We start from the raw sequence: 20,683 nt of genomic DNA on the forward strand, positions 1-20,683 counted from the left end.
CTCTCAGAAATATGGAGAGGATTTTGATGAAACTTTTGCACCTTTTGTGGGACACACCATGGTGAGGACACTACTAAGTGTTGCTGCAAGCAAGAACATGCAAGTGGAACATATTGATGTCAAGACAGCATTTCTACATGGCAAACTAGAAGAAGATATCATGCTCCAACCCCCTGGCTTTGAGAAAACAGGACAAGAACACCTTGTATGCAAACTACAGAAGAGCATCTATGGACTTAATCAAGCTGCTCACTTTTGGAACGTAAAACTGCATGATCTACTCATCCAAGCAGGAATCAAAAGAAATGAAAACAACCTTTGCCTATACACCAAGTAGAAGAATGGCAAACGGATTTATCTGCTCATTTATATGGAAGATTTTATTCTGTCTTATGAAAATCCAGACAACAGCAAAGAAGTTGTACAACACTTAAGCAAACCTGTTGAGATCAAGCAGCGAGGTAATGTCACTCACTACCTCGGCATGCAACTTTACAGACAACAAGATGGAAATTTCCTTATTAATCAAGAGCAAAAGATCAAACACCTTATAACCTTCATAAACATGGCAGATGCATACACAGTTGCTACTCCTATGGAACCAAGTTATGTAAAGGATCTCGATGACACCGAGAAGCTACCAACAGACAACGTACCGTGCTGCCATAGGCAAGCTGCTCTACATTAGTCATGTACACAGACGCCAACTATGGAGAAGACTTGAATGCCAGATACATACTTTCTTCTATGGAAAAGGAATTATAAGTTGGACAAACAAGAAGCAAGAAAGAGTTGCTCAATTTTCAACAGAAGCTGGATACATTTCAGCTGGACTATGTTGCCAAGAGATAACATGGCTAAAGAGACTACAGGAAGATCTTGGAATACAGATCTCACAACCTGTGACAATCTATGAAGACAATCAAAGTTGTATCAAGCTCTCACAGAGAGAAGACATCCACCATCGTACAAGACACATTGATCCGAAGTACTGCCTCATGAAAGAACTACAACAGAAAGGCATCGTGAAGATGATCTACTGTCCATCCAGAGAGATGATTTCCGACATCCTAATCAAGCTGCAACCAAGATTTCACTTTCAGAATCTACGAGACAAGGTGAATCTCATAGACTGATCTGAGCAATAGCGAGTGGGGGTGTTGGAAGAGGAGGATCCAGTGCTGTCCCTCTTCTCAGGTTTCAGAGGGGGACAAACCAAAGAGTTAGAAAGATACAGAGGTCAGGGTACTCTGTTTACTTACTGCTCTGATTATCCTTTAATATGCAGATTGCTATTCTCTGGATTTCTTCCTCCTGACTTCCTCCCTCTCACTCCTTCTCTTCCTGGCTTTGTTCCAGGCAACACCTCTCTCCTTCTCCTCCCTCCATCTTGGCAGCATGGATGCAGGCCTTGCCCTACCATCCATATCCATCCTTAGACTAGATAAGTAGTTAGGATCTATCTATCCTCCTTTCCTATCAGAGTATGGAGTTCCTGCAATAAAGAACTCTTATTTCTTTTCTAAATATAAACCAAGTGTATGCTTTTGTTATTTTCACTCCTGCACACACACCAGCCAGCAAAATAAACTCACAACCACCTATAATCATGCTTCCTATGCCAAACGATAGACTCTGCTAACAGCCCAAACATGGAATCCTTTAATTAGGTTTCTGAGGCCTACATAGCGATTTATTTATCAGTTGCAAACAGTTTCAAATAAACAAATCCTAACACCATTCCAGTTATACAGTCCCAGAACTCACATTAGCTCAGATGAATGTAGAGATCCACGCTTCCAAGCCTCAGAAACAGCTGTCTTGGTAGGGGCTTCGACAAACAGCCTCCTGCCTCTATGCATGCTCCATTAATATGTACACAGGAATTCTGGTTGAATATGTTTTTAAATGGGTTGAATAAGGTGACACCTCTGGGCTACTACCCTGTTGGGCTGTTTATGATCATCACTTCTGCAGAGAATGGCCACTGGGCAGGATTAGGTTTTGGCATGTTTTCACATCTCGGCACAAAAAAGGAAATTCCAACTCTATTAACTGGAGACATGGTTATTAGAGGAAGGGCGCTGACAAAATGATCTAAGTATTTTTGAAGAGCATATCCCCGCAAGGAGAAGTTCTGGGAGAATTCCAAGTCCCACCTGGAGACTGGCAATCCTAACTCCAACAGCTATAACAACAGGACAATACCTGTTGGCCAGTATCTAGAAAATAATAAACCTATACTATTCTTTTGTATTTTCTCATTTTTTTTCAAAAGCTAAGAGTAAATGAAAAGAAATATTCATAGGCCTAGTGCTAAGCATTGTATATAATATGCGTTAGAATAGATCATATTCCCTTCAGTTTTATAGGACAAGATTGTATATATACATTTCCTGGACTAGGATAAAATGAGACTTACACTTACCTTAACAAGCCTTGATTTATATTCTACTGTAAGTTATACCAGGGTACATTCCTAAAGTAGACACCCCCCCCCAACATCAGTTTTCACATCCATATCTCTTATAATAGAAATTCAAGTCTTTTGTTAAATATCTTCAGCCTGCCATTAGCAAAAATATGCAAATTAAATTCCTAAGATTGCCAACCTCCAACTGGAGCCTGAAGTTCTCCTGGAATTACAACTGATCTCCAGACCACAGCAATCAATTCCCTTGGAGAAAATGGCAACTTCGGGTGGTGAACTCTGTGGTATCGCATCCCTGTTGAACTCCCTCCTTTCCCCAAGCTCCCCCCTCCCCAGGTTCCACCCCCAAATCTCCAAGGATTTCCCTACTCAGAGTTGACAATCCTAATCTTCTACCAGGAGATTAGAGACAGTTTATGTTGTTGTTGATTTACTTCAACTACTACCTTTTGTCACAGATCCTTTATAGCCAATTGAAATACAACATACCTGAAGCAAGCCGAGACACCTCACCATAGTTTGAAAAATGGGAGTCTCTCTACTGCTGCCCTACCCCAAGAGGCACTCATAGGGGAGGGTTCAGCCACCTTTTTTGCTCAATCTCACCTAATTCTTTTTCTTACTACAACCTTCTCCCACACAGCTTTTGTCTGTTGTGACAGACATAACCAGACATATAGGGGAGCAATTACTGGTCTTGGATAATGCTTATGCAGGCCAGAAACAGGGCTGTCCTGGTCTCCCAGTTTCACATGCCAAACAGGGAGCACAGAGACCCAGAATAGAAGATTTGGAGAGGGGTCAAGTACAAAAGAGTGAGACTAATATGGCCTCTAATTGATTAGAAATAGTAGAAATAATATCAATAGATATGTGTCTGCTTCCAGGTGTAAGAAGCATCTGAGAAGGGTAAGAATGTTCAGCTAAATCCAGAAGTGAAGATACAGTTCAAAGATGGGGTCCAGCAAATAGTCATATGCATGAAAAAACTTTAATCACTATTTTTTATGTTCTTGGTTATGATAAAAAGAAGCAGGAATGAACTAACACAGTATTGACACATACGATGCATTTTAGAAGATATTTTAGTCCAGCTAACTTTATATGGTGTTTAAAGTTATACAGTAATTATAGTTAGCCAAGAACATGAGGTCTGACAGCTGGGACAGCTAAATATTGTTGGAAGATAATTTTGGTAATCTATATATATATGGGATTCTGAAGAGGTTTTTTTTAATGATGGTACTTATCAGTAAAGGTAAAGGTAGTCCCCTGTGCAAGCACCGATTCATTACTGACCCATGGGGGGATGTCACATCACGACATTTTCTTGGCAGACTTTTTATGGGGTGGTTTGCCATTGCCTTCCCCAGTCATCTACACTTTACCCCGAGGAAACTGGGTACTCATTTTACCGACCTCAGAAGAATGGAAGGCTGAGTTAACCTTGAGCTGGCTACTTGAACCCAGCTTCCGCCGGGATCGAGCTCAGGTCATGAGCAGAGCTTGGACTGCAGTACTGCAGCTTACCACTCTGTGCCCCAGTACTGCAGCCCAAACTCTGCTCACGACCTGAGTTCGATCCCAGTGGAAGCCAGGTTCAGGTAGCTGGCTCAAGGTTGACTCAGCCTTCCATACTTCCGAGGTCAGTAAAATGAGTACCCAGTTTCCTGGGGGTAAAGTGTAGATGACTGGGGAAGACAATGGCAAACAAAAAGTCTGCCAAGAAAAGTAACAAAAGTCTGCCAAGAAAACGTCGTGATGTGACATCCCCCCATGGGTCAGTAATGACTTGGTGCTTGCACAGGGGACTACCTTTACCTTTTTACTTATCAGTACCAATTAAGTACTGGACTGGCACCTTTTTTCCAGGCTCTCTCAAGCACTGGTCCACCCCACTCTGCTGGAGAAAGAGAGTGTGGACTAGAGGTGGGCACGATCCAAAAAATATTAACGATCCAGCTGATCGTGGATCGGCGCCGGCGACGATCCTGAATTAACGATCCACACCGATCATCTCCCGTGCCCGATCCATGGATCGTGGATCATAGAGGCCAAACTGGGGCACGCGCTATTCCTAGATATGTGGGAAGGTGGGTGGTGGCGGTGGCCACCGGGCCTAGTGGGCACGAGGAGATGGCAATGAGCCGCCTCCCCTCAGGGGGCAGGGAGTCTGGCCACTCGCTGGCAGCACCCTCCATGTACCTTTTTGTCCATCTGGCCAAAAAGGAGCGCGCTGGTATTCTTGGCGCAGGCCGGAAGGTGTGTGCTGGCGGTGGCCACTGGGCCTGGCGGGCATGGAGAGATGGCGACAAGCCGCCTCCCCTCAGGGGGCAGGAGGTCTGTGTTTGGCTGTCAGAGCTGCCTATCAGGGTTTGCAGGGATGAGATTGGAGTGCCCATGGCTACAGAACACCCCCTTCCCCCTCCCTCTCCTGGGTGTCTTCTCCCAACTGGTGACTGCTTTGCTGCTCCATGGTCGGAAGGAAGCCCTGCTGATCAAGGAAAGCTGGGCTTCCATTCGGGTTTCCAGGGTGACAGAAGGAGGGCAAACAGAGCTCAGGCTTTCCCCTGGCTCCATTGCCAGGGGAATAGATTGCTGGCGCCTGAGTGTCTGGATCCCTGATCCGAGCCCGAATGCAATGATCCAGGCCTCTCCCAATCGCTGGATCGTTGGCTGTGGACGAACACGATCCGCCGATTCACGATCGCATGATCGCCATTATCATGGGTTTTTTTCTATTGTAATGTGGATCGTGCCCATCTCTAGTGTGGACCCTCAGGAAAAGCTTAGTTGGGATCTGCAGGAGTGGGGGTGAAACTGGTGGAAATTGATACAAATTTATATATGAGTATTACCTCCTTTTTTAACCCAGAAAGAAATCACTGGGAGGCTGTATTGATTATCGGCCTCATGTTTGAAGCAAGAACCCAGCCTCAAACAGAGGCCAATCAGAGGCGCTGGTATTCTTGGCGCAGGCCGGAAGGTGTGTGCTGGTGGTGGCCACTGGGCCTGGCGGGCATGGAGAGATGGCGACAAGCCGCCTCCCCTCAGGGGGCAGGAGGTCTGTGTTTGGCTGTCAGAGCTGCCTATCAGGGTTTGCAGGGATGAGATTGGAGTGCCCATGGCTACAGAACACCCCCTTCCCCCTCCCTCTCCTGGGTGTCTTCTCCCAACTGGTGACTGCTTTGCTGCTCCATGGTCGGAAGGAAGCCCTGCTGATCAAGGAAAGCTGGGCTTCCATTCGGGTTTCCAGGGTGACAGAAGGAGGGCAAACAGAGCTCAGGCTTTCCCCTGGCTCCATTGCCAGGGGAATAGATTGCTGGCGCCTGAGTGTCTGGATCCCCGATCCGAGCCCGAATGCAATGATCCAGGCCTCTCCCAATCGCTGGATCGTTGGCTGTGGACGAACACGATCCGCCAATTCATGATCGCATGATCGCCATTATCATGGGTTTTTTTCTATTGTAATGTGGATCGTGCCCATCTCTAGTGTGGACCCTCAGGAAAAGCTTAGTTGGGATCTGCAGGGGTGGGGGTGAAACTGGTGGAAATTGATACAAATTTATATATGAGTATTACCTCCTTTTTTAACCCAGAAAGAAATCACTGGGAGGCTGTATTGATTATCGGCCTCATGTTTGAAGATACTTCTTGCTTGTGGCCTGCTTATACCCATAACATACAAAAAACATTGTTGAGGCATAACTCTTGCCAGGAGATTAATGATCTGATATTGGAAAGCTAACTAGACACTAAGGGCTTCTTAAGTGAATACTTATATCTGAATCAGACCTGACCATAGTTATGCAGAACACCATGCAAGCTCCATAATCTGCAGCCTAGACTTTTTGAATGGTCAAAGGGGTTCCTCCCTTTTTCACCAGTGGATACACTGGTTGGATCCTACCCATCAACCTTACCAAGCAGCCAATACCAGCAGCTGAGAGAAGATAGGTTTTGTTCCATGTCAGCCATCACACCAGGGCGATTTCTATCTGCAGATACTTTTTTCCAGTTTCACTGCCTAAGTGGTTTAATTCCTGTAGTTTATGCCTCCAGTGTTGACCTCTGGTAGGTTATACCTTTTTAGTTAATATCCTTTCTTTCTAGGCTGTCATTATGGATAATTTGGGGGAGAGGTAGTGACTATAAACTATTTTTCAGGTATATATAATTTACCCTTTAGGAAAATCAAAAAGAGTCCAGTAGCACCTGGATCCTCTGGATCTATTACCCTTTAGGGAAGTTGTATGGTTAAAGAACAGAAATATACAGTAATTACTTGGCACCCTGCCAGACTCTTCCACTTATAATTAAGAGTCATGTGTTTTTTTTTTAATTCAGGAGCAGATGCTACTAATTTTCTGAAAGTTTTAGGGTGAATTTAGTAAAACTGGAGCAAGTAGACACCCATGTAATTCTGTCTCCTAGCAGAATTATTCCCCAGCCCCCTTGGTACAAGGAGAGAGACAGGGACTCTGAAAAGGACTTCAGAAATTCATAGAAACACATTCAGAAACATTTTTTGCAAATAATACAATTAATTCATTACACAAAATACCCATTAGTTAGAACAGATTAGGGAACGTAGCAATTCTTTATTTATATTTTTTAAAGAGAGAGGAAATTAGTATTCTATGAAAGCTCTCCCCAGTGCAAAGGCTAACCACAACATTACCATTTTGAAACAAACAGAAAAAAACAAAAACAAAATTGAGGTCACAATCTCAGATTATTTCAGTTAGTTCTCCATCAAATTCAGGATTTCCATGTATAGTCTCTGTGGGGCATCAAGGCCCCAAATGAAATCCCAGTGATTCCAGTCAGGAAAATGCTTATAATGAATGACACTTTTCAGCCGAGACTTTAACTCTTCTGTTTCCTTTAGTTGGCAAACCCAGTCCTGACCTCCACTCCACATTGCTATTGGAACAGTGATATCTTCTATCCTGTACAAGGGAGGGGTGGTCTGGGAAAAGGTAAATAATATAAGAATGAAATAGAGACACTGCTTACCAAGGTGAAACATCTGGTGAATTTTAAGATAAACCAAATTAAGTTTGAAAAGACTAGCAAAATACTCATTTAAATGTAAAAGAGGTTCCATACTAGAGATGGCATGAACATAAAAAAAACCCGAACATGATGTTCGTTGATTGTTGCCATCCATGAACAGGGACTCACGAACACTTACAAGCATGACCTGTTCATGAACATGTTCATGGTTGGATGTTTGTGGGGGCCAGCAGGCTCTTCTCCAGCCATCATCCAAGTTTGGTCAAGATCCCTACTGCACCGCTCCCAGAAACCTGACCTGATCAGGCACCAGGAAAGGTACCAATAACAGATAATAGCTTGGCCCCAGAGCCTGGCAGCAGCCCTGGAACCTGAAGGGGTACAGCCCTATCCTACCACACACAAAGAAAATTCAAGATCCAATGCACTCTATCAAAATGCCAACAGCAACTTTCTCCCTCTCCACTGCCTGCAAAGCCAGAGCTGGGAGCCCCCCTCCTTCCTGCTCTTTGCTCCCTTGTAACAAATTTGGAGCTCCACACTTGAAAGGAAGACCTGCCTATCAAGCTAAATTGGCCTTAGATTGGGGTTTCCAGGGCAATAGCAGGAGTGCAGACAGAGTTCTGACAATCCTTGCCTAAGTTGCCAAGGGAATTGATTGCAGGTGGCAGACTGTCTGGCTTGACGAACAGCAATAAACGAGGCTTGCAATGACCACCTGTTCATTTAGCATGGGTCCTCATGAACAGCTTGTTCTCAAACAGCAGATTGGGCTGTTCGTGGCTTTTTTTTGTTTGTATTGTTGTTTGTGCCCATCTCTACTCCACACAGCTCATGATTATTCATTCTAAAGCAAAATTAGAAGTAAATTTGGATGGAATTTCAAGGGATGTCAAAAGACTTTTGATAGGACTTCTTAGACAAAATGAGACATTTATATGTGTACCCACAAGAAGCTGCATGTTTGCAGCATGATATTTTTTTCTTATTTTATGGGATCGCATCTCTTTCTCACAGCTCTTTTCCAAACATACTATCACATAGTGTGTTTCCAGAAATCTTTTGTTTATCTATCTATAGCAGATTTTTTTTAGTTTAGGAGAAATCAGGTTCAGATTCTTGGAAGCAGCCTTAACAAACCAGTTTCTGGGCAGAAGTTGCCGGGGGGGAGGGAGAGAAGGAGGGGAAACTGAGGACTGAAGAATAGATAAATGTAAGTTGACTGGTGGTGAGTAGGAAGGAGAGGAGGAGGCAGGAAAAAAAAAGAAGAGGCTATGGGGTCTTCCAGGGAAGAGAAATAGTGGGGAAGGGGAAAATGAGATGACCCTCACTAGTCCTTGCAGGTACCCTGCTTATACGTTCTATGGATGGGATTAGCACTCCATTGGCCCTTCAGGGATGATAGTATCCAGTCAGCATGGACTGGTCAAGTGGGTTGGTTGAGGAAGTTTTTAAAAACCCTCTCGGAGGGAGGGTGTCATCCTGGATGTTCTGAAAGTAGTAATCGTTGAGAGAGCCCTTCTGAAAATGGTGTCTCTGGACCAAATTAATTGGACCAAAATAATTAACTGGACCAAAATAATTATGGCTGAGATGCCAACACTCCATTTTGGGGCAAGTGCTTAAGGGGGCTGTGGTTATGCAGCTTCAATGCTGTGGAGCTGCTGCTAGAGTCCATAACATTCATGCTGGGGAATCTTGCTGTTTAACATTTTCATGAAACTATTAGAAGAGATCATCCAGGGACACTCAGCTAAGTCTGTGAAAGTTCTGAACAAATGTTCAAAAAAGGTAAGAGGATGGCTGAAGACAAGACTGAGATAGTATTGGTTAGTGACAAAGCTGCTTGTGGATTTAGGAGTCAGTCAAGCTATCCTGTAGGGAGTTGCAGTTCTGTTAATTGAACAATTTAGGAATATGTTAATCAACTCTGGGATTCAGGGAGGAAAGCTGCATTTTGCGGATTCTGGACAGGGACAAGTTTGGTGTTAAAGTTTACTTTTCAAAAACTGCGTTTGCTGTTGTGGACTGAGGTTCTTTGTCTTTTGAACTTGGTGTTGGAGTTATACAGTTGCTGTTCATTTTACGTGGTGGTTCTTCTGGGGGAGACAATGTGAGTGACACACCACGTATCACAAACCAGCAGAGGCAAACCCACAGAAACACTCCAATGAAGCTACAGAACGCTATTGTGTTATGTATGTAATCTGTTGTTCTAATGTTAATTTTCCTCATTGCAGGGATGGGGGAGATGGCCAATAATGAAAGCCTGCTGCAGTGTTCAGCTTGAGGATCCCCTGAGCCAGATAGAGTGGCTGCACAGAGAGAGGAGACCTCTGGTTTCCCAAAATTACCCCTCTCTCAATTTCAGCCAGAGCCCAAGTGGGATCCAACTTATACAAGAACTGTGTTTGCTTGCGATTGGCCTCTGTTTGAGGCTGGGTTCTTGCTTTGTTCTGTTTTGTGGTGTTCCCCCACCAGGTCTGTGTTTTTCCTGGCTGCTGTAAATGATACTGGTTCTGTTGGGCTAAGTTGCAACACTTTCCCTTGCTTCAGTTTGGTTTGAGTGGAATGGATGTGATTCTGTAGTTTGATATTGGTCCCTTGGTTTCACTTTGGTTCTGAGGGGGATTCCATTCCCTTGCTTAGTTTGGTTCTGTTGGGCTTTTTCTGGGATAATGTATTTGGCGTGTCCCTTGGCCATGGCAGCCTTGCCCCAGTGTGCTTGTGCCCCTGAGAACCAGCTTGGAAACTTTCCAGTCATAGGGATCAATGGACAGATTGCTGAGGGGGTACCAGTTCTGACTCTTGATTGTACGCAGCCTTCTTCAGGAGCAACATCCAATGTCTGTGAAAGGGCTAATTGAATGGGAGTTTCTAAAATGATGGAATTCACATCGGTGTGTTAACCATTTTTGATAAAGACACAGAAATGGGATATCATAAACAAACCAGTCAACCCGTTAGATAGTCTTTTCCACCTGTACTCTCAGACCTATATGTGGCTAAGGACTCCATGGACTGGCTGAATGAACTATCAATTACCAAATTGTTGAATGGTTATGTTGCACTGTTCATGGTTAATTCCATCTTTGTAATAAGGTATTAGGACTTTACGTATGGGGCTGTATAGGAAGACTGTGTATATTGATTTACATTGACTGGCATTTTGTATATGAAATAATAACAAAATAGTTTTGTAATTGGTGTTAAGGACTTTATTTGTTAGGACGTCACGATTTCTCTTCGTGCTATTGTTCCTCATGATGACTCTCTGGTTTTGTTAGAAGGAAACAATGTGGCTGTGGGCAGTTTTCTTACGGGGCACTTCAGTAGTGAGGGAGGTTGAGTTTGGTTCTGTTGGGCTTTCTGTGTGTTGAACCTGCATGTGGGAGTGTGCCTGAGCCATGACAGCCTTGCCCCAGTGTGCTTCTGCAGTGGGAATCAGTTTTTACTTTTTTCCCCTTGGAAACAATGGAGTGGCAGGAGGCACCTTCTTTCAGGTCCCATAGAATTGGACCCTGGGGTCCAACATTCTTGAAACTGGAAGGGGGTTGTTAGAGGACATACAGGAGTAAGCTCCTGGAAAATCTGGTGAAGTTTGAAAAACTACCCCCTCCCCAGCTGCCCAGATAGCCCCTGGATAGTTTTCCCCATAGGGAATAATGGCTGTATTAACCTGGATTTCTCTCATCTGTCCAAGCCGGATCAGAGAACATTTCCCAAAATTGGGGAAATCACAGGTTTTTTTGGGATCCCCAAATCCCAGATTTTTTTGTGCACACCCCTAGAGCAATTATTGTTTGGGGGAATTGCTAAATTCTGCTGACATACAGTAGGAGTTGCCAGCCTCAAGGTGGGGCATAGAATTACAACTGACCCTCAGACTACAGAGATAAGTTCTCCTGAAGAAAATGGAAACGTCACAGGGTGGACTTTATGGTATACCATAGATTCTAGGTGAAATCCCTCCCCAAATTCCCCCCTCCACAAGCTCCAACCCCAAATCTCGAAGAATTTCCCAGGCCACATTCATAACCGTACTTATAGTTGGAGAGCTCAAGTGTCCAGTATAGCATGTACTGCCAGATAAGCAAGCTACAGTGGTTCTTGAAAAGCACAACCTGGTCACATTGAATCATGTTCTGATCACAGGCAGATTAGATTATGGTAATGCTTTGAAAACTAAACAAAAACTTATATTGGTCCAAAATGCAGTGGCCAGGCTACTGTCAAGACTGGATCCAAGGATTGTATCACCACCATCCTGAAGCATCTACACTGGCTGCCTGTTTGTTTCCAGGGACGATTCAAAATGCTGTTTCTTACCTTTAAAGTTTTAAATGGCTTAGAGACATGATTTACATTGGGGCAGGGGTTGCCTGCTTCTAGCCTAAAGGCTGTTTATGATTTTTTAAATAAATATTCCCTGCTAAATTGTTTTCTGCTCTGGATCTATTGATTTTATGCTACTTCTATGTCCCCTGGCTGGCACTTTGCTAGTTTTATTGCTTGTTTTAATATTGTTAATTATTGTACTTGCTGTTTATTGATTTTATTGTTGCATTGTATTTACCTTATAAGCCACATTTGAAGAAGCAGTATATAAATGTCATAAATAAATGGATAGAATACCATCCAGAAATATAATCATAAAACTCTAGTGCATCCCTACCTGATTATACTTATCTAAGTTCTCTGGACCATAGTCAAAGTACCTGGGTTTTCCTGCTTTAGCTACCTAGAAAATGAAGAAACACAAAGCATGAGTTGAAATATTAGATTCTCATAAAAAACAAAACACTGAGACTGATAATGATCAAGGAAGTACTAATAACACGTGGAATTCTGTGCAGTTCTTTGTCTCCCTGATGGATTCACCCTTTTCCCTTTTTCTTTCCAAATTTATTAATATATCCAATTATCAACATGTCCCTGTGGATACTTCAATCCAGAAACTGGAGCCATGAGTAAAGAGGATAGATCTTTCTTCAAACCTGAGTAAAGTTTGCAGAAAAGTCTGCCATCTAAAAAGCAAGGTGAAGTTAAAACACTCCCAAACAATATAAGCAATGCCTGTACCTTTAAGAATGAGATCTCAGTTGCCATGGTTGGGTTGCTAGGTGACCACAACTATATTAAGAGACTTTAGGCCTTGGTTTCTGTCAGTACACAACAGGTCTCAGGTGGAGGGTATGAGCTTTTGAGAGTCAAAGCTCCCTAGGCAGACCAGTCTTAGAAGACCTGTGGTCCCACATGGAATACTGATCTGGAAAGATGTCGGAACTGTGTACAGTGCACAGCCTTGTTATCTCTGGTCATTTAACATCGAGTTAACAGTTTTAATCATTCCAGAAAAGATTAAGTATTTTTGGGGCAAGATGAAGTATCTCCTTGTGCCCCTTGTTCCATTATTTTTGGTTGACTTCTGCAGTCACTGTTGGCTTGTGGTGGCACCTAAGTGAAGGACAGCAGCAGCAGAAGGCCACTAAATGGACAGCAACCTGGTCCACATGCCTGGGTCCTCCTCAGTGCAACTCTCCCTTAATAATTCTTTATTATTTCTAATTTTCACCTGATCTGCATAACATGAGCCTTTGCAGCAGCCAGGGACTCAGAGCACCCCTCTTTCTTTAAACCCATGCAAAAGATATTCGTGCCCCACATAGTTGTTGTTTGCTGCCTGCTGCCACAATTTCCTTGCATTGTACGTAAAAGTGCACAGAAAGGGTCGGATGGATCCTTGGTTTCCTTCATGAGAAGTAGATCCAGAGGAGTTAGCTGCTTTTCTTTCCATTGGAGACCCTAAGTGGCTCCCTTCCTCCATTTTATTCATAAAGCATTACTTTGGGCTAATTACTCTCATACTCATGAATGCATGGATCTGCCTTATGCTGAATCAGATCATTGAACTATTAAGGTCAGTATAGTCTACCCTGACTAGCAGTTGGCTTTCCAGAATTTCAGAAAAAAGTCTTTCACATTATCTGCCACCTGATCTTTTTAACTGGAGATGTTGGGAATTGAAACTGCTCCCCTCTGCATACTAAGCAGATGTCATATCACTGAGCCACAGCTCTTGTCTCTCAGATTAACTACCTCACAGGTCACTAAAATGATTAAATGGGGGGGAAAGCCCATATACACAGCCATGAATTCTTTGAAGCGATTCCTTGGGGAGGAAATGTAATAAATTAGTTTTATAAGAACACACAGTATGAGATGTAATCAGTATACAATAAGTAGCTCTACCTGTGTCCAGTGGATTAGAGTTTTCACAGAAGTGTAGTCTGGAAATCGTGATACATATACATCAGCCCGGCTCTATTAGAAAAAGGTTATTTAGAAGGCATTTCAATTCACATGAGCTTTTGATGCCAGGACAAATGAAAAGCAGCATCTCAGATATTTTGGTCTCTTTGGCATGGATTCCTGACAGAAGCCAGTCAGAGAGCTGTGATATTCAGACCAGAAGTCCCAAGATATTTGGGACTAAAAAGAAAAAACAATTTTTCAAGAAACAGTGACATAGAATCCCTAGCAATTTTGATTGATTGATTGATTGATTGATTGATTGATTGATTGATTGATTGATTGATTGATTGATTGATTGATTGATTGATTGATTGATTGATTGATTGATTGATTGATTGATTTGTATCCAGCCTTTCACCATGTTTCAAGGTGGTTTCCATAACAGAATTTAAAATATCAAAGAATAAATCCCCCAATTCTCTGCAGCCTAATAAAGTTTAATACAGCCTAATAACATGAAATAACATGCAATGGGTATCTTTACCAAGAGCCAAATTTAGGATTGGCAGCCTGTAGCCAGCAACAAGCAGGCAGGAACATGGAAGCACCATTAGTGAAATAGCATTTATTTACATCAAGGGAAGTCCTGGAAGTGATGTCACTCTGTTCTAGAAATCACTGGAAACTCTATGGTTACTATGGAATTTTGGAAGATCAAAAAGAGTCCAGTAGCACCTTTAAGATGTCCAAAAACCAGTGGGAGAACACTTCAATCTACCAGGACGTTCCACCAAAGACTTAAAGGTCGCTGTGGTTCAACAGAAACCTTTCAAAAACAAAATCCAACGGGAGGCTGCTGAATTGGAATTCATATGCAAATTTGACTCTGTCAAGCTGGGACTGAATAGAGACTATGAATGGTTATCACATTATCACAGGTAACAGATTTCCTTTACAGAGGCGTGGTCTGGGGGAGCCCAGTGACGCCTGGTGTGGGCTTTCGGGGACCACAGTTCTCTTTGTCAGATGCATCTGGCAGGAAGAGCTGTGGTTATCGAAGGCTTATACTACATAGGAATTGGAGGCTTTTACTGCAGCAAACTAACACGGCAAACTGACCACACCAAAAGGAGATGTTTACATTTACTAGCAAAGGAATGTTTTGGTTGCCTCCCCGCTAATTGCATCCTGTCTCCTTCTGATATATGTCTCCTTCTCTCCCCTATCTCCCCTCCTCTGCTGTATTTGACCAGTTGGGATCATGCATCTGACGAAGAGAACTTGATTCTCGAAAGCTTATGCTACAATAAAATTGGTTAGTATTAAAAGTGCTACTGGACTCTTTTTGATTTTGCTACTACAGACTAACACGGCTAACTCCTCTGGATCTATGGAATTTTGGGTGATTCCTAGAGTAGAGTGATGTCACTTCCAGGTTTTTTTCAGAAATGAAGTAATGTCATCACGTCCATGATTTTTTTTAAAAAAATTCTCCTGTTGCCCACCAGCAGGCAGCAAGGGTTACCAGCAGGAAGTGTCCTGGAATAATAGGAGACATGACAGCCCAAGTCAACCTAGATGTAAGTGTCCTCAGCAACTGCATAAGTGTGAGAAGGAGATAGGGTAGCCAAATTACAAGGGGTGGGGTATGGGCAGGGCCAAGGGCCCATTAGTTCATAAGTGGGTACAGAACAGTCAAAGAGAACAAGGTATGGGATCAAGGGAGTTGAAAGTCAGAGCCAAAAGAAAATGCTCTATTCCTCTAAGGTACGTACTTACTCTCTTCACATTTTGCTTCATACACATCTTGATTGCACAAAAGTGAAATCTGACACTGTCTTGAAAAGGATATTACTTTCCAACAAGCTAACATCTACACTCTTCAAACTCAAACTTTAAGTACAATATTAAACATGCACAAACATACCTCATTTAGATTTTTCTCATTGAATCCACTAAACAGGAAAAGAGCTTGCTTGCAGAGGACGTCTATCAGTTGTTGGCTGCATTTTTGAGCCACAAATGCTCTCAGTCTTGGACTTAACAGGGATAATTCTTTGGTGCCAAATATGATCTGAATTTTCAAAAAATGCAGTCTCTGACTCTCTTAAATACATGTTTTAGTGCAGTAGAAGATGCATTTTTCTAGCTGAGTCATAAGGGCTTTCTTGCTTATAATAACTATTGGGTTTTTCCTCCTTATGCACAATTTTGGCATTGCAATGCACATGTGCAGTTACAGGGAAAAGGGATTGCCTTTTCAAGAGTGTGGGAAACCTCTGGGATGTACCACCATTTCTTAGCCTTGCTGCCCAAGCACACAGTTTGCCTTCTCATCCAGGCTGGGAAGGATACTTTTTGTCATATTGGAAGTGGGTCAAAGAGTCAGTGGTGGGGTCATGCAACAGTACTTTAAATAAGGTTTCACTTGCACTATCCCTCACAACTTGTACCTGCCCACGTAGCCTACCCCCACCAAATCTCCTCTGTAGTCCACCAGCAAACCCTGTCTTCTCTTCTCTCCCTCATCAGAGAGTGGTGTGAGTCCAACTAATTGACTATCATGCTTTCTGATTTATTTATTTTTTAAAACAGTTGGAATAAGTGCCTAAATGTCCTTACTGGCTTTTCTTGTTTTTACTCTTCATTCAAACTGCCAAAGTTTGTAGACTTTGGTTTTCTTCATTTAGACTATATATTCACTATTAAAAAACTCCTCATCTCTTTCAATATTTATCATTTATGATGATTTTCTTATTCTACAGAACTGTAGCACAGTGATTTCAAAAGTACCAATTGTAATTCCCAGAATTACTACTAATCTTTAGTTCCTGTGGAGCAAAAGACTGTTTTGGAAGGTGGACTCTATAGCATTATGCCCTGCTGAGGTCTCTCCCCTAAACTTTGCACTCTCCAGGCTCCATCCCAAAATCTCCAGTAATTTCCTACCCCAGAGTTGACAACCTAGTGTCAATGCATGTTTGAAGGTGTTGTGACTCCTTCACAGTGCCTCCTGTACAAAAGCTATCTTCCTCAGGTTCAGGAATTCAGGCAGGTAAGGCAATCAGAAATGCACCACCTGTCTCATCTCTGTATATAAGGTTGAGAGCCTGGACCCTGACTCTACTCCACACAGGGCTCCCTCTCTCCTCTTCCCAGAGAGTCCACCAGACAGGGCAGCCAGTTCCCTACCCCTTACACAGCTACTGCTCAGGGCTATTGGTATAAGGGAACATAGTATTTATTTCTTTGACACGCTGCCACCATTTAGTTAAGTAGATACATTGGTCATGACCAAAATAATTTTTGTGTGTGAGTTGTTTTGCCTGGGCCAACATGCATTCAGATAGCCAGGTTTATACAGAGGGGGGGAAAGAGTTAATTTTTATTTACAAGTGTAACAACATAGGAGTGAGTCAAACACAGGGATATACTGTTTTTAACATGTGAACTCATAATCCCAACCTCTCATAATGGTACAGTGATACAATATAACAGTTGTCAGCAGCTAGCGGTTCCTGCTGCTTCTATTACAACCCCAGAAAATCTCCCTCCTCTCTTTCTAAATGTTCTAACAAATCTGAACTGACAATCTGATTGCTATGGGAAACTGGGACAGAGAAAATGGCACCAATGTGAGTGGGACCAGGGAGATTTAGACTTTCCCTTACACATGCGGGCTGCCTCAGCTTTGTTGCAAACATTCCCAAAACATTGTGGGAAGTAGGTATGGGGAAAAAATGATGATGAGAGGTGTACAGAAGCACCACTATGCTATGAGGAAAGCAGGGGGAAATGCTTACCAACAGTATCCAAGTTGGGGCCTGTGTGCGTACATGTGTGATCTCACTCATATGACTACGGTTCCCAGGTCCCAGGTCCTTTCGGGGGGGGGGGACGACCTAGGACTTATCTGAGGAAGCTTTCTTGTGTGCGTGCATTCCCAGAGTAGTGTGATGATGTCACTTCCTGGAAGTGACATCAACATACCGGCCATGGGCATGCTCCCGTGCTTCACACAGGGCTATTTCCAGCCTGTTTGGGCCAAAAAGGGCCCCAGCAAAGAACAGGAGGATACCCACTGCTAGTGCAAGGATATCACTTCAGGAAGTGACATTGTTGTCACACCCTGCTGGGAATGCACCCAGTGCATGCTTTTGCAAGTTGTCTGCTGGTGGTGGGCAAACTCCAGGAGGTTTGCCATCTCTTGCAAATTGCCAGTGGTCAGCAGGCAACTGGGCAAACTCTCAGGAGATTGCCCGCCAGAGGTGGGCAACTGGTAATCCTACATAAGACCCGTAATGGGAGAAGGTAGCAAAATTGATATCAAGTAATAACAACAACAATAAAGTGTTATTGCATACAAACCTGTAACACTATTTCAGGCAAACATTTCAACTGTAAAATGGGACTTATAGCATATTGAAGTGTATATAAAGGTGCCAAGGTAAAGAACATCTTAATTTTTGAAGCCAATTCAGGCAATACTGAAAATCCAACAAAGGCTGAAAAACAAGAGAGATTCCATTTAGCATCTTTAAAAAATATTAATAATAGTATATTTGTTTAAAAACTCATTTTGTAATGTTTACACACATTGCCTAAAAAATACCCTGTGTTTATGGGGGATATAAAATACAAAGCTACTTTGCATTCAGATTTTATAGACCAAATGGCTGGGCCCACCAGTAATGCAGAAAGGAAGAACCAAAGAAAAAAAAATCAAAGAATGATCAACAGGCTTTAAATTAATTAATATCTGGTGTAAACTTCATCCAACTGACTTCTTTAGTGTTCATAAAGCACACTCTCAAACTGAAGTTTCTCATTTCAAAACGGATGGTAAAATGGGTTAAATCTTCTAAAATTGGTCTTTCTAAGTATTCAGATTATACCGTTCTGCCATTAGATATTTAGCTCAGTGAAAATCCAGGTAATAGCTAAACAAGTAACAGCTAAATAATTTTTATGACAGTAAGGAATTTGGTAAGAAAATTGAGATGAGGGGTTTTTTTTAAATTAATACAAGACATTCAACCTCGGATTTTATCATCTCAAACTGGCAAGGCCTTTGTAACAGGCCTATTTAGAAGATAGGCCTCATTTCTTTTTTTTAAAAAAGTACCAACTGAGGAGACTATATAGAGAAAATAAGAACACTAGAAAAAGACTGTAGTCAAATAGGTGGCCAATTCTGGGTTAGGAAATTCCTGGAGATTTGGGTGTGGACTAGAGTTGCCTGAATCGCACTGGAGGCAGAGGATTCCCCACCCCATCCCCAGCTGTCACCCCTCACCACTGCATACCTGGCAGTAGGGAGAAAGGTATCCAGGAACAGGAGATAGGCTGACAGCCATGTGGCTGAAATAGGTGTTTATGTGCACGTCCCCAGCAATTATGTCATTTCCAGAACAACTTCAGAAGCGATCGGCCGTGCCAGGGGTGATGTTTAACGGTATCAGCCCCTGGTGTAACCCATCACTTCTGGGTTGCTCTGGAAATGATGTGATCACTGGGGGACATGGGCACATGTGCAACTGCAGGTAAGTACCTGTCATCTCCCCAACCCCCTTGACTCCAGTTTTGACTTGGGAAGTCCTAGCAACCCAAGTGTGGAGTCTAGGGAAGGCAGGATTTGGAACCTCAGTAGGATGCCATAGAGTCTACTCTGCTGAGCAGCCATTTTCTCCAGAAGAACTGATCTCTATAGTCTTCTTGAAATCAGTTGTAATCTCAGGAGATCTCCAGGCCCCACCTGGAGGTTGGCAACCCTTCAGGTAAAGCAATTTGGGATTATTGAAAGCCTCTCGGTGTCAGCTTAAGGCTCTAGATGGTGATAAAATACATGAAAATATTCTGATTGCAAGACAAGTGTTTAGAAAAAAAATGTTAAGAGCCAAAAATTCTAAGAGCAAGTGTACATAAACCATTTATGGGTACAATAGGAAATATCATATGTGGGATATGAATCTAATCTAATGTCCTGCTCAAGGCTGAGGTTTGGGAGTCCTGGAAGGAGCTGGTGTCAGCAGTGTATAGCAGGCACTGGGCTTTTCACATGCTTGACTTATTCCTGATTTTCTTAGCAGTAGATTCCTAAGCATTGGAACTGGGTTAGGCATGGTTCTTCCACACATCTACCCTTCCTCTGCATTTTTGCATTTATGGAGTTGGTTTATTTTCTTCCTCACTTGTTTTAAACAATTAAGATTTTCAAGTGAAGGTGATTGTGTCATCAGTGGCATCACAGGTAACATCACAACATACAAACACCTTTTTTATTTTTGTGCATGCTTTTATCTATGTCTATGTCTACATCTACATCTATGTCTATGTAAAGGCTGAATTTTTAAAAAAATTAAAGATACTGCCTGTCTTCGCACAGGGAGTACAAAGGTGAGCAACTCCACTACTCATCCCTAAGTCCCCCAACCATGGTCCACACCAGAGCACCCTACTTGGGCCAATCTACAGTAAGGAGACAGAGGCCAGCAGCAGCAGGGCAAACAGAACTCTGGAGAGATGGAGCCTAGAGCAGCAGCTCCGGGCTCTTCCAAACTGCACCACTTTTTCTGGCAGCAGAAGCAGCCATCCCTTCTCTCCTGACAATGCAATCCTATGCTGAGTTACTCCAATATAAGCCCACTGAAATCAATTGTCTTAGACTGGAGTAACTCTGCACAGGATTGCACTGTGAGCCACCAAGGCTTTTGCAATTAAAAAAACCCCATCACTTTCACATTGCTAGATCAATATACCATTATAACAATAGGTGCAACAGGTTCTTTGAATTCCCAGCTTTTTTTAAAAAAAAGTCTCTAGCCTCTTCCTTTGCAGAGATAAAAGGGAAAAGGCATATCTCCAAAATGGAAGGGGCTAGTAGAGACTTAGGGTCAAGCTACAAGTGACAAATGACACTTGCCTGGCAAGTGAACAGACTCACGTGTATTCCTCCCTGTTCACTTGCCATTCACATGC

At 42.8% G+C, this 20,683-nt stretch overlaps 1 protein-coding gene across 1 annotated transcript in view; it reads right to left on the minus strand.

Annotated features, from left to right (window-relative positions):
- Nucleotides 1–7,175: 7,175 nt before the first annotated feature.
- Nucleotides 7,176–20,683, minus strand: part of LOC129332715 (lipase member M-like) — a 31,190-nt gene continuing 17,682 nt past the window's right edge. Inside the window, exons 7-10 of the mRNA XM_054983941.1 lie at nt 15,633–15,760; nt 13,703–13,774; nt 12,126–12,191; nt 7,176–7,403 (exon numbers count right to left, since the gene is read on the minus strand). Coding sequence (XP_054839916.1) covers nt 7,176–7,403; nt 12,126–12,191; nt 13,703–13,774; nt 15,633–15,760 — 494 coding nt within the window. The remainder of the gene's footprint in view (nt 7,404–12,125; nt 12,192–13,702; nt 13,775–15,632; nt 15,761–20,683) is intronic.

Source organism: Eublepharis macularius, chromosome 6 (genome assembly GCF_028583425.1).
Source record: "Eublepharis macularius isolate TG4126 chromosome 6, MPM_Emac_v1.0, whole genome shotgun sequence".
Lineage (NCBI taxonomy): Eukaryota > Metazoa > Chordata > Lepidosauria > Squamata > Eublepharidae > Eublepharis > Eublepharis macularius.